General features: G+C 40.6%; 2 protein-coding genes across 2 annotated transcripts; one reads left to right on the plus strand and one right to left on the minus strand.

Annotated features, from left to right (window-relative positions):
• Positions 1-845: 845 nt before the first annotated feature.
• On the minus strand, positions 846-4,061 carry LOC128868210 (elongator complex protein 2). Its single transcript, XM_054110040.1, has 6 exons — positions 3,779-4,061; positions 2,920-3,712; positions 2,244-2,810; positions 1,841-2,147; positions 1,261-1,767; positions 846-1,175 (listed from the first exon to the last, which is right to left on the minus strand). The coding sequence occupies exons 1-6, from the start codon at positions 3,926-3,928 to the stop codon at positions 1,010-1,012; spliced, it is 2,490 nt and encodes an 829-aa protein (XP_053966015.1). The 5' UTR covers positions 3,929-4,061; the 3' UTR covers positions 846-1,009.
• A 1,095-nt stretch (positions 4,062-5,156) lies between these two features.
• LOC128868212 (condensin complex subunit 3) lies at positions 5,157-13,899 on the plus strand. The gene is made up of 14 exons (XM_054110042.1): positions 5,157-5,510; positions 5,566-5,742; positions 5,805-6,421; positions 6,488-6,688; positions 6,799-7,036; positions 7,096-7,389; positions 7,458-7,589; positions 7,664-7,860; positions 7,914-8,206; positions 8,270-8,649; positions 8,722-8,832; positions 8,912-9,847; positions 9,916-10,083; positions 12,172-13,899. Exons 1-14 carry the CDS (start codon positions 5,304-5,306, stop codon positions 13,477-13,479), a joined length of 5,259 nt encoding a protein of 1,752 aa, XP_053966017.1. The 5' UTR covers positions 5,157-5,303; the 3' UTR covers positions 13,480-13,899.
• Positions 13,900-14,185: the final 286 nt, after the last annotated feature.

Genomic DNA, 14,185 nt, shown 5'->3' on the forward strand with positions numbered 1-14,185 from the left:
TGTTTGGACATATTTACGCGCAATAAGTCGGAGTTTTTGCGTCGGTACATCACAATGGATGAAACATGGATCCACCATTTCACTCCAGAGTCAAATCGGCAGTCTGCTGAGTGGCCTGCAGCCGGTGAAAGCCGCCCAAAGCGACCAAAGACGCAGCAGTAGGCTGGCAAGATTATGGCGTCTGTATTTTGGGATGCGCATGGAATAATATTCATCGACTATCTCCAGAAGGGGCAGATCATCAACATCAACTATTATATAGCATTTTTGGAGCGTTTGAAAGACGAAATCGCAAAGAAACGGCCTCATATGGCGAAGAAAAAAGTGTTGTTCCACCAAGACAATGCACCGTGTCACAAATCAATGAAAATGATGGCAAAATTGAACGAATTGGGCTTCGAATTGCTTCCCCATCCACCGTATTCTCCAGATTTGGCCTCCAGCGACTACTGGCTCTTCGCAGACCTCAAAAAGATGCTCCGTGGTAAGAGATTTGGCTCAAATGATGAAGTAATCGCCGAAACTGAGGCCTATTTTGAAGGCAAAGAAAAATCGTTTTACAAAGGCGGTATCGAAAGATTGGAAAAGCGTTGGAATGATTGTATCTCCCTAAAAGGGGACTATGTTGATAAATAAAAACGAATTTTGGCAAAAAAATGTGTTTTAATTAATTAGTCACACACATTATTGAACGAGGGTTACAATGTATTTCACAACCAAAGAAAAAAAACCTCCATATATCACGAAAGACATATATTTGCTTTTTACCATCAAATGAGTTACTGCAGACGCAACGGACCCATTGTGATATGTATATAACATTGCCCCAATTATTACAGCGCGAATACACTCGATAACAGATTTGCATATTTTATTATTATTTTTTATATACAATAAATATTAAAATTGAACTGAAATAAAAGAGTATCAATAATCAAAAAAGGCATGTTATGTATTACAAATATAATGTACATGTTTTTTCTTTTTACATTAATATTGACACCTTTTGTTATTTTGGCCTTTTTTGCTTAGTACATTTAAATATTCTAACGAAATAATCATCACCACAACTCGCTAGCAGAAACACGTCAGATGTACGGTCAGTGCTATTACCCAATGGCTGGAATTGTAAACGATTCACTGCAGAATCATGCGCCTTTTCGAGCATAAGTTTGCTGTAAATGCAAAGAAACTCAGAAAATCGCTAACGCATTTATAGTATTTGTAGCCTAAATATAATTTCGATAATTTCACACTTACGTTCCATTTATGACTTGTAACTGTTTTCCTTCTTCTGCGCTATTTAGTTCCTGTAGCTGTTGCAGCAAAATATTACCATTCGAAAAGCCTACAGCAAGCTGATAGACGCCTACAGTCACAAAATCTGGCGCAAAAGCCACAGACATAACAGGGTTCATGTATGTTTGCTTAAGACTTACAGACCATTCATCCGTTTCACCGATAGCTTTTGCCCATACAGCCAGAACTCCATCTCGTCCACCGGTCAAAAAGTATTTACCGTCGTGTGACCAATCGCAATCCCAAATAATACGAGTGTGCGCCGACGTTTTTGCTGTAGATCCTGTTTTGAATCGATAATGTGGTTGGCTGTTGGTATTTATGAACTCTTCATCACGTTCGAATAGTGCCCAAGTGCGATCGCGTGAAACTGAAAGCAACAGACGGCCGTTGGGTGAGAAGCGCATCTGAGTTACGGTAAGTTTATGCGCAGCAAGTTTTTGAATTTGTTTCCACGTTGTAGTATCCCTGGAAAACGCAATAAGCATTTTATTTTACAAATATATCCATTATAATCCAAATATAATATATTTACTATTACCAAAGTATTATTTGCGCATGCGTCTCGTTCGTGGCGCGGCAAGCAGAAGCAAGCACTTTGCCGTCTGGTGTAGCAGCTAAGGCGTAAATTTCGAATCCATGGCCGTAAAGTTTTTGCATTTCCGGCCAAAGGGTGTTTTGCATAAGTGTCTCCTCTTGAGGTGGCGCATCTAGTGTGACTGGCACGAAATAATTTTCGGGATATTCGTCTTTAATATGCTTTACTTGCACCGCGGATTCGATGTCTGCCCCGAAGACAGCTTTATTTGAAAGACCGAGAGAAGGTACGGATGCACCTGTTGGTAGATCTAAGGGGGGGTGGGGGATAATTATAATTCAGCACAAGAAGGCAGCATATAAAAAATATTTATATTTAAATTGAAGTTATATAAAGAAAAACTTACTTTCTTGCAAAGTATCACCATCGGCATCATTTTGAGTGCGTGTAATACGCCTGAAGTTTTCATTGAAATTCGCCGAAGCCTGGAATGTGCGTACTATCTTTTCTTCTGCGCCACTGGCAAACTTGTAGCGTGATAGTATTGCAAGTGCCTGCATATCGTAACCGTGTACTTGAGGGCGCGCCAATTCATGCCAGGTAACTTCCTCAATTTTTTCGTCGTTAGAGCGCCGCCATGGTGCATGGATGCGGGTCGTTTGATCGGCCGACACGCTAAGCAGGTACTCCCCATTTGGTGCCCATGCCAAATCACGTACTTTATCAAAATGTCCACCCACTATAACGCCAGGTGTCCAAACATTTTCGTTATCCGTCGATTGATGCCATATATGGAAACCTCCTTGATAACTGTGGCCAAATATAGATTTGCCATCACTAGAGAATTTACCGCCGTAAAATCCCAATGAATTGCCCCCCACTTCACCGACACGCACTCGTTCCATCCATACGTTATCGGTAAGTGCCCAAATTATAATCGATTTATCAATGGAAATGGAAAGCAGGCGTATACCTGTAAAGTATATATATATATATTTGAAAAAGTATAAATGGATAAACCAAGTGCAAGCTAATGATAAGTTACAATAATTAAAAAAAAAAATATATATATATCTAGTTACCATATTCATTCGATTTATGCCAGTTGACACCATACACCCAGCCCTCGTGTCCGTAAAGCACCGACTCTAAGGTTATCGCACACCAATTGCCACCACTTAAATGCACAATTTTTTCCTCCACTCGTACTTCAGTTTCATCCTTGCCCATTGTATTACAAATATTATGGTTTTCTCCTGCTTGTTCTTCTGTGCGTCTTGATATCCGCCACAAGCGTATAAAATTGTCTTGTGCTGCGCTTGCTAGTAATAAATCATCTCCATCTTTAATAAAGTCCAATGCACGTACCCAATCTTCGTGCCCGGTCAAATTATGTACCATTCGGAAGGGGTCTGGATCAGTGCTTTTCGATTTTAATGGGTTATTTTGTGCCCAAATAACAACATTACCCTTCTCATTTCCATACGCCAAAAGCAGTTGCTCGCTGCTTGGCAACCGAGACACTTTAAGTCCAAAAACGTAACTATTAATATTACATATCGCTTGAATTAATTCTACACCCAAAGTATTGAACGTCCACAAGGAAACTATCTGCTCAGCAGCTGTAGCAATTAGCCACTTATTACTACTCAAGTAGATGCTAGACATGTTTGTAACTGGACTCTTGTGCTGAAGGGGTTCGAAATGACCACCCTCACATAGCCTATCGAATTGCCATATGTATGCATAACAATCATCAGAGCCGGAAATGAAGTATGTCTCAGGAGCAGAGGGTGACAGGCGCAGCCAATGAACTGTGTTGACCCGACTTTCATGACCGATATAAGTGCTAATGATTTTGGCCGAACCATTATGCTATTTGGATAGATGAGTAAAGTGTTTTTAATTTTACTTTAATTTTGTTAAGGCAATTATACTTACATTCGGATCCAGCACAGCAACGGAATGATGTGCTCCGAATACAATCAGTCCATTGTCACCCCAATCAGCGCAATGTGGCGTAGGATTGCAACCGGCAGATTCATAAATCGTGTAATCAGATTTATTTTTCAGGATGTTGGAATCCGTCATTTTAGGTAGTACTTATAGTGGGTCCTTTTTGCGGTTTAAGTCACTTATAACGGTTTCGATTTATAAACTACTAGGTAAAACCTGTAAAAATCCCTCCCGATCACACGTTTATGAATTTACCGATTCTGCTTTAAATCTTCTATTGCTATTCTTTGGTGTGATAAAATACAGTGTTGGTAAACTGTAAATGTATCTAAGGCCTATATTATTGCATACTCGTACTTGCTTCGTGTCACCCATACTTGTCGGCTTTTGAATGATGAAAATCAAAAATTTTAGATATTAGCGCCAAGCACCCGACACGCACACATATAAGCCTGCTGGACAAGCATGCTGGAGCGTTACCAGAGGCCACAAGATTAATCAGTAATGAACCAAGAAAAAGGTCAGAGAATCAGTAAAAAGGAAAAGGGTCAGAGAAGCAAAGAGCGCAAAGTATTTTACGAAAACCTTTTGAGCGCGCTCTCTCCAAGCTATGTTGTTGATGGAACGACCCCAAATAAAGGCAACATCATCCAAATGGGACAGCTCGAAAGAGATGTTTAGCAATTTAAAGGCATACGGGTTTAAAAACACTTCAGTATTTTTCCTGACAAAGCTTAGTATAATCAATATGGCTATTAAAGGGAAGTTTGGTATCAAAAATAATACCCGGCTTCTTACTTTCTTTGATAGCCTGAAGCATGCACCTAGAAAATCTATAGAAGGCAATGAAACGATTGGCTGACCTAATATCACAATTAAAATTGGTTAAAGTAATGAACATTTAGAACAATATGCATTTGTGTGTATATATGAATGACTAATATTGATGTAAATAATAAACACCTTGACCATGTGCATGCATTAATTTTTTGGGTTGTGACCCTGACGCCGTATCCAAACTCGCCATAAGTATATCACCATATTTTGAGAATATTACAGATTCTAATAAAAATTGATTCGACTTAAACTATTTTGTGAAAATAATTTACAACGGATTGAAATAAATTTATTTTTTCGTTAGGCAATATTATCTGGCAACTGATTTTATTTTATACTTCTTCTGTGGTCTCTAAATTGTTAAGTTCTCTTTAAATAGAGGATTAAATATTTACAAAAATTAAACTTAAATATATAGGTTTTTGTTTCACGGTGATCCGATTACTTAATGACTTTTCTTTAAATGCAACCCTTCCGACAGCATTTTTAATTTCCATAATGTGGCAATGCTACAAAAAATGACGCTGCTTATGAAAATTTTAACGGAACACTTATCAAGCTGTATGTGGAAATCAGAAATTTTGCAGCGAATTGTTTTTATGCACATTGCGCAAAAAGTGGAATAAAAACAACAATTGATTAACGCAATCGTAGTATACACAATTGTTTAAAAATGGGACGAAAACGAAAAATACCAATTGCTGATGAAGAAAAAGAAAATGCAGTTGCTAAAAGTCGTCAGCGCGGTGGTGGCGGTGGCGTCACTGCCAGCAAATCGATGTTGTTGCATGGCCCCATGTATACAATAATGTCCATTGTGCAATTAAACGAAACCAGTCACAAAAAATACATAAAGGAATTAAAGCAACTGTACGCCAAGGTGAGTCAACAACATGTAATGTTTACGTGCCTTTATTTTTACTTTTATTTGGCAGATGGATCACGACGCCTTCATGTTTACATTTATAAAAATGATAAAAACAGCTATGGTGGCGGATGAGGGTAATGAGTACGCGGAAACAACATTATTATTTTGTTCTAAATTTGTGAGTTCATATGATGGCGATGATACTCATCCATTGTTGATTGACATTTGCAAGTGGCTACTTACAGTAAGCGCTATCAAACTGAGTTAAAATAAAAAAGGCTTAATCTAAGATATTTTACTTTATAGACAATTTCGCGTAATCCACATATACGTTATCGTATTTGTCAATTTGTTAACATGATACTGAAAGCACTGGGACAAGAGGCAGCGCTGGATGATGCCATTTGCGACCGCATAATGGAATACATGCTGCATCGGCTACATGACACTTCGCCAAATGTGCGCGTACAGGCAATATTGGCAATGCAACGCTTACAAGTGCCAGACAATCCAGACGATCCCGTGTTGCGCGCATATCAATTTCATCTGTGTTCAGATCCATCATCCCGTGTGCGCCAGGCTGTAATCACTTGTATGGGCCGTAACTACCATACAATCCCCTACATACTGGATCGATTATGGGACATTGACGAAAAAGTTCGTCGGCACACTTATTTACATATGAGTAGTTATCCGGTGCGTTCTTACAAAGTATCACAGCGGCTGACCTTATTGCAACAGGGTCTTAATGATCGTTCGGAAGCGGTGCGAAAGGTCGTAGTAACGATAATGTTGCAACAATGGATTGAGTCCTATCAAAAAGATCTTATTGCACTAATATCGGCATTGAAGCTAGACTCGAGTGAATCGGAAATCGATCGATTTCGTAAAGTGGCAAAGCAAACACTTAAGGAGATATTTAAGTAAATAATCAATATTGGCTTAGCAATACCATATAGATTTTGAATGTGATTTATTTCATTTTATAGACGGCAGAACAAAGAAGATTTACTTGCTTGTGTACCATTAGAGAAGGATGGTGAAACGCATAGTTGTGTGCCATATGAAAAACTATCAATGGAAATTGCATTGTACTGGCAATGTTTGACTGAGTTTTTGCAAGCGGAACTAGCAGAAGAATTTGATTTAATTGTGCCAGAATTGAGCGCATTCTGTATATATGTAGAAAAGTGAGCATAAATATTTGCAAAGTAATCGTAAATTGAATATGAAAATTTAAATTATGAAATATGTAATATTTGTTCGATAACTCAACTCTCCTTCACTTCTCTAAACACAGGTTCTGTCAATTGCAAAAACCGGATATGGATAAATTTGAGCTAATGGAATTCCAGTACAAACTGCTCTCCCTAATGGAAATACTGTATACATTCGACTTGGGTGACGAGATCGGGCGTGGCAATTTACAAAAACTACTTGCATATCTTTTGAAAACGTTTCGCCTTGATGAGAAGGTCATCGAAGTGATTGTGCGTTGCGCCGAAAATTTGATAACTGATCAAAATGCGCGTATACAAGTGAGCAATGTTTTGCGTTTTTAATCTTTCATATGTTTTATTTTATTTTTTCTGAATAGCTATTTGTGGAAATCATACAAGATATTTGCGGTTTGAACAGCAAACAAAATGATCTATTGCATGATCGAACATTAATCAGCGAATTATTAGCGAGTTCTTCTAATGCGGACTTGAATTTGAAGTTGTCATCGCTAAAAGTCAAAATTCTCGATTTGGAGGAACAAGAAATGAATTTTGTGCAACGTAAAGATTATATGCGCGCACAACGAATAACCGAGGAGAAGCTTGCTACTACCGAAGAGTATACGAATTTGTTGCAACCACTTTTGGAAAATCATCCAAATGCGGAAATGGTGCGTTGTTATAAATACGATTTATTTTTGGTTGGCTTTTAAAATGTGTAAGTCTTCATTACTTTCAGCTTAAACGGCCGCTCCAATTACGCAAAACTCAGAAACCGGAAAGCATTTTAAAGAGTTTGCAAATCACCTTCTACATGGTTGTTTCACCTAAAGTTCGTTCCCTTAATCCCAGCATATTAAAACTGTACAATGTGAGTATTGAGTATTCCTTGGAAAAAACAAAAAACACTAAAAAAATTGTTTTTCTTCTTATGCGTTTCTACAGGACTTCATTTGTCGGCATCTTGCCTCAAATCAAATTGCGATTCGTGATTGGGCTTTGAAATGCGGTACTGCCTGCAGTATGCTATATGAGGCGTTGGGAAAAGATGTTTTCGAAGAATTGTATGCGCAGTTTTTTAAAAATCACAATATTCGCATATGGGAGACCTCAATAACGTGCATTTTCGAACTGCTGGACAGGTAAGCATAATAATCTTAATATCAAAGATATTTTAACATATTTTCCAATTAAGATATGGTTTGGATAATTTCGCGAAGCAAGAAGAGCAAAATAAATCGAAGAAAAGTGGTCGACAACTATACAACACATTAGAGTTTTTGGATAGCGAAGATGATTCAAATGTTCTAAGCGCAGGACAAGGCGTAGATGTTATCTATATGATGTCGCATTTTCTAGATACCTGCGATGATACTTGCATTATTAGTGCAATAATTATTGGCTTCTGCCGCCTCATATTACGTGGCTACATCAAATCCAGCGATATCATTGAAAAACTGCTTTTGCGATATTTCAATCCAAGTACAGGTATGGTGGGAGTTTTATCGTTTTTTTTTAAGTTATAGTTACTTTAATTTTCTCGTTTTGCAGATTCGAATATAAGTCAAATTTTGGGTGTTTTTCTGGAAAATTTGATACAGCGCAAAAAACATGGTTTGCTACAGCCTTGCCTGCTACCCATGCTTTCAACAGTACTGGGTGCACCTTACGAGAATCCTCTGCATGATATACGACCTGAAACCATAACGCGTTTTATCATAGATTCCACACGGCTGGAAAGTTCGTCAATAACTGACGGTTGCATACACAACAAGATCGCGCTAACTTTCCTGCAAGAGATGCTTAACAATTTGACTAACAAAGAGTTGTGCAAACTCTTAGCGAAAGAGCTGATCACGCTAGAGTTGAGTGTAATGCAGAACGAACAGTTGAAGCGTGAAATGAAGGAATGCGCTGATAAGTTGATAAAGGTAAAATTGGAGAAATAAAAGAATTTTTAAACTATAAGATGATTTATTTCTAATTCGAATTGTTTCATTTAGGCTGAATTCGATCCAAAGACTGTCAAGCACATTATAGATTTCAAAGATTTAGTTGATGGCAATTACAACCCAGCACGCAAGACTATAGCGAATGATTCAGAGGGTGAAGAGGTATGTTTTTGTATACGTTTTTTTGAAATAAATTATTGGCCTTGAGTTATAATATTCGCATAAATCATTAAAAAATCAGGACAGCAATGATGAAACAGAGAATGACGCGAAAGATGATGACGACAATGCCACAGTGACCACTGCACGCAGTAAAACATCAGTCAGTGAAACTGTAGATGAGCCCACACAACAGCCACCGCCACAACCACCTCCCGACGCAATCAGCACTGCAGAAGAGACAATTCCTTCGTCGCAGGGTGTTGCTGCGTCCGCTGCAAAAACACAAACAGCCACATCAGCTCCTGCCGCAGAAAAGCCTGCTTCTGCAACAGCCGATGGTGCCATAATAACCAAGGATATTTCACCTACGGCACGTGTGCCCACCACCTATGGTCGTGAGAATCGGGTGGGACATCGTTATCTGCGTAAATCGCTTAATTCCACACGTGGTGGATCCGACACCGAAGTTGGTGAAGGCCCACCACGCTCTCCCAAAATTCGTATTGAGGCGCGAATTGATTCAGACAAAAAATCGGAGCAACCAGCACGTGAAGAACGTCAAGTACGCAATACACGTGTAAGGCGAAATTTACGTTATGCCGACAAAAACAATGCTGCTGAAGAAGAGGTTGTTGAAATGGCTAAAGGAGTGACAATAGGGCGTAATAAACGACGTGCAAATGTGCCAACAATAGTTGTGGATGCAGTTCCTGAACGGAATACATCACCCAAACAAAATTTAAATCCAAACAGCAGTGCTAGTGCTCCGACTCAAGAGACTTTGACCCAAAACGTCTCTAGTTCTGCTAAGCGGCAATCGAGGGAACCAACTAAAGAGCAATCAAGTGATAAATCTTTGGAAAAAGCGTTAGAACCTAATCGAGGGGAACCCAAAGAGCAAGCGAAATTATGTGCAAAGGAGCCAGAGCAAGTAAAAGTAACGCCCGCGAAGGCAATCAGGCTGCCGGTGCGGTCGTCGGCTAGGAAAACCCCAAGACCTATTGATGCAGATGAGGTAATAAATGAGTTTGCGATTAATTAGGCGTCAGTCATTAAAAAACATATTTTTTTTTTTTTCACCAGCTCAATACATCCGATGTTATACCGCCTTCACCACCGGCGGTAATGTCACCACGTACAGTAGTTCGACGTCAGCGTCGTGCCGGTGGTGGTGATATATCATTTTCGACCTTAGCTGTACCTACGTTCCGGGCAACACGAAGTCATTCCGCTCAGCCAACACCCAGCCAAGTGAGTACCAGACGTCGAGAATTACAGCTTTAGATAATCCAGTGCATTTACTAACCATTTCAACACCAAATCTACTACCGCCTTCGCCTTCGCCTTCGCCTCCGCCAGTGCCACCAACACCACCACCACCACCACCCATTTATCGCATACGTCACTTGTTATATGGCTTGACTATTTGCACATAAATATAGTTTTATTTACTCTTTCGTACATTTGTATAAACTTTGTCTCTGTATATAAAATATATACTTACGTTCATAAAATACCCCATAAAAATACTACTGACTTGGATGCGTTAATGTGTGTGCACGGTGGTGAGAGAGGGTGGCTGGCTGATTGCAATCGGATATGGGAGTTTTTTTGTGTTTGTTTAAATAATCTTTTGTTTAGTTTTAATTATTTTTGGCGATTTCCTTAGAGGTAAAGTTTCTTGTTTTAGTACCTCATATTAATTTTCATGAGAACTCGTCTAAAGCTTGGATGTTTTAAATATTAGTTAGGGGAAAAAGAAATCAATTATTTTTATTTTTTATTTTTTTTGGACGAATGGTTTAAAACTGTTTTATGGTCGATCTTTATTTCAGTTAATGTTTCGTGCGTCAATTCGTCTCACGCTCTTTAGAGCGTTTCACGTGCTTCAATTCGCCTCACGCGTTTGGATTAGCCTCACGCGTTTGGATTAGCCTCACGCGTTTGGATTAGCCTCACGCGTTTGAATTCGTCTTAAGCGTTTCAACTTGTAGCAGCATAAACATTCCCTATACTTATATACGATGAATGCTGCTGGAGTGACAGTCCTTGGCCGGATATAAATCCGGGTCGTTTCGGTAGGGTAGAACAGGCTGCGTTTCAACTCGTGTTACGCGCTTCAATACGTCTTCCGCGCTTCAACTACTCTTCCGCGCTTCAACTCGTCCCAGAGCTTCAACTCGTCTTCCGCGCTTTAACTCGTCCCCGCGCTTTAAATCGTCTTTCGCGCTTCAACTCCTCATCTTCCGCGTCAACTCGTCTTCCGTGTTTCAACTCGTTTTTCGCGCTTCAACTCGTCTTCCGCGTTCCAACTCGGGGTCCGCGCTTCAATTCGTCTTCCGCGTTCCAACTCGTCTTCTGCGCTTCAACTCGTCTTCCGCGCGTCAACTCGTCTTCCGCGCTTCAGCTCGCCTTCCGCGCTTCAACTCGCTTTCCGCGCTTCAACTCGTCTTCCGCGCTTCAACTCGCCTTCCGCGCTTCAACTCGTCTCCCGCGCTTCAACTCGCCTTCCGCGCTTCAACTCGTCTCCCGCGCTTCAACTCGTCTTCCGCGCTTCAACTCATCTTCGGCGCTTCAACTCGTATTCCGCGCTTCAACTCATCTTCAGCGTCAACTCGTCTCCCGCGCTTCAACTCGTATTCCGCGCTTCAACTCGTATTCCGCGCTTCAACTCGTATTCCGCGCTTCAACTCATCTTCCGCGTCAACTCGTCTTCGGCGCTTCAACTCGCCTTCCGCGCTTTAACTCGTCTTCCGCGTTTTAACTCGTCTTTCGCACTTTAACTCGTCCCTGCGCTTCAACTCATTTTCCGCGCTTCAACTCGTCTTCCGCGCTTCAACTCGTCTTCCGCGCTTCAACTCGTCTGCCGCGCTTCAACTCGTCTGCCGCGCTTCAACTCGTCTTCCGCGCTTCAACTCGTCTCCCGCGATCCAACTCGGGGACCGCGCTTCAATTGGTCTCACGCTTTTCAATTCGTCTTTCGCACTTCAATTTGTCTCACACGCTTTATAGGTTATAGGTTAGGTTGGGGCAGAATGGTTGCCCAAGGAGTGGGCACATTTGGACGAAAAAAAACGAATTCGTCCTTTGTGCACAGAAAAAAATGGAATTGTATAATTTTTTTAAACTGAGTAGATAGCTGAAGAAAACTCCACTTTTCAACTTTTGTCGCCAGATGAAAAAAAGTTCGTCACTCTGGTGTATTAAACCAATTTTAGTTTTTAAAATAAATGAAATAATTAACTATTCCGTAAGCTGTCGACATTTGCTTTTTATTTTTATTTTACCTAACACAAATACCACAACTTAAAAAGTTTAATAAGTCATAACAAATTTTAGGATTCCGATGCCTCAATTAGCAGCGAAGAAGAAGTCAGAACAGAGCCTACAACCAAAGCAACCACCAAAGCTTCGAAACCAGCACACACAAGTTTAAAACGAGGCTATCGCTCTACGCCTGAACCCGTTGGAATAGCTTCAGCTGGAGAATTGGCTGTTTCGCCGCTTGTCAAGCGCCTACGTGCTGGAACACCACGGAAAACTCGGAATAGGACTTCCACGCCAGAGTTGTCATCAGAAACAGCTGAAATTGGCGAGGAAGTGGAAGAACAACAACACACACGAGGCCGTCCGCGTACACGTTCGGGGAGATCAGCTGGCCTTGAGAAAAATAGCGAAACGGTAAGGCGATCTACACGAGCGAAATTAAGTGAGCCGAATGAATTGAAGTCGGTTACACGCACATCTTCCTCTAACCGCGTTGTATCAGAAACACTTGCTCGTTCTGCTTCAAGTACTCGTTCCATTACACGAACCGACTCTGCTTCACGTAGTCGTTCTTCTACACGTGGCCGCTCCGCTACACGTTCCGCTACGCTTGCGCGAGTACATGATAATATCGACTCTGTTCAATCTGCTATACATATCCCTTCCCATTCACGTACTCGTTCTGCTACACGTCGCGTTTCGTTGGCACGAGCACATGATACCGCCCAACGAACGAGATCTGCTACACGTACCAGTGCTGTTACTGATTTTGGCAGACGCACTAGATCTAACACAAGAAGTGCATCCGCTACACGCGCAGTAGGTGTCTCTGGCACCAGATCCGCCTCACGCGCTGATTTGGACACCCAAAACAAATCTGCTCTCTGTGCTAACATTCAGACTGCAATTAATACTGACAAGTCCACCTTAGAAGTTACTCAGCCTCGGCGTTCACTGCGCGAAAAACCTGCTACAAACGCAGCAGAGTCGGCGAAAGATGTAGCGAAGCCAAGCACGTCCAAAATTCAACGGCAGTCGAGTAGAATACCAGTACTCGCTTCAAACAGAAAATTGGCCACAGTGATGAAAACACGACACGCCCAGCAAGTTTCTTTGTCGTCGTTGGCGTTGGTGCCGAAGGCGATAGTGTCCGACTCGAGCAGCGGCGGCAATAGTAGTTCGAGTACTGAACAGGCGCTTAAGACTTTGGGTGAGGCTGCATTGCGCCGACGTGAGCTTAAAACCAAAATGACACGCATCAATTTGGTGAAACGCGACAAAGGCCATCCGGTGCCGATGGATTTGGCGAGGCCGTCGCGTCTACGAGCGCCAGTTGCAAATATGGCATCTACTTTGAATTTAAGGGCGAGGAAACGTTAAGTGAAGAACGCTTATGGCGTGCGCGGAGTTTTTAGGAAACGATATATTTATTAACTTATACATAGCCGCCTTTACATACATACACGCAAATATTTTACTATAATATTGTGATTATGGTTGTAAATTGTGCAGACTTATAACATTATTTTACTCGACAGTTTTTAGTATAATTGCTATATGTATTTTAACATTCTGCACACACACTTACATCCATACATACATACATATACATATATATCGTTCTATTTTTATAAACTTTCAATGGCACGCGATTGAGGAATATATAAATTCGTTATACATTTACAACCACTAGCATATCCAAAATATAAATTTTACGAAATTATACAATATATTTTGAAAAATTATTATCGACTTTTATGTATTACCACGGTTTAGCCTTCTCCTAAATAAAATAAAATTTGAATCCAATTCAAAAAATTTTTTAAATTCTGGTTTAACTTGGGGTGTTGAATATGTTCTTTAAAATTGAAGTAAGGAACCACATTCGGGTACAAATGTTTTTTTTTTTTTTGTTTTTACGTATGGAGTGAAGAGCTAATGAAAACTGCATTGCAGTGATTGCCTTACACAAATGTGGGAAAAGTACCAGTGAGGATTACGAGTTGCTGAAACACCTGGGAGTAGGATTCCTCACAAGGGTTTTCAATCTGTCCCTGGCCACTCTCATCATCCCTGACAAGTGGAA

Source organism: Anastrepha ludens, chromosome 6 (genome assembly GCF_028408465.1).
Source record: "Anastrepha ludens isolate Willacy chromosome 6, idAnaLude1.1, whole genome shotgun sequence".
Taxonomy (NCBI): Eukaryota; Metazoa; Arthropoda; class Insecta; order Diptera; family Tephritidae; genus Anastrepha; species Anastrepha ludens.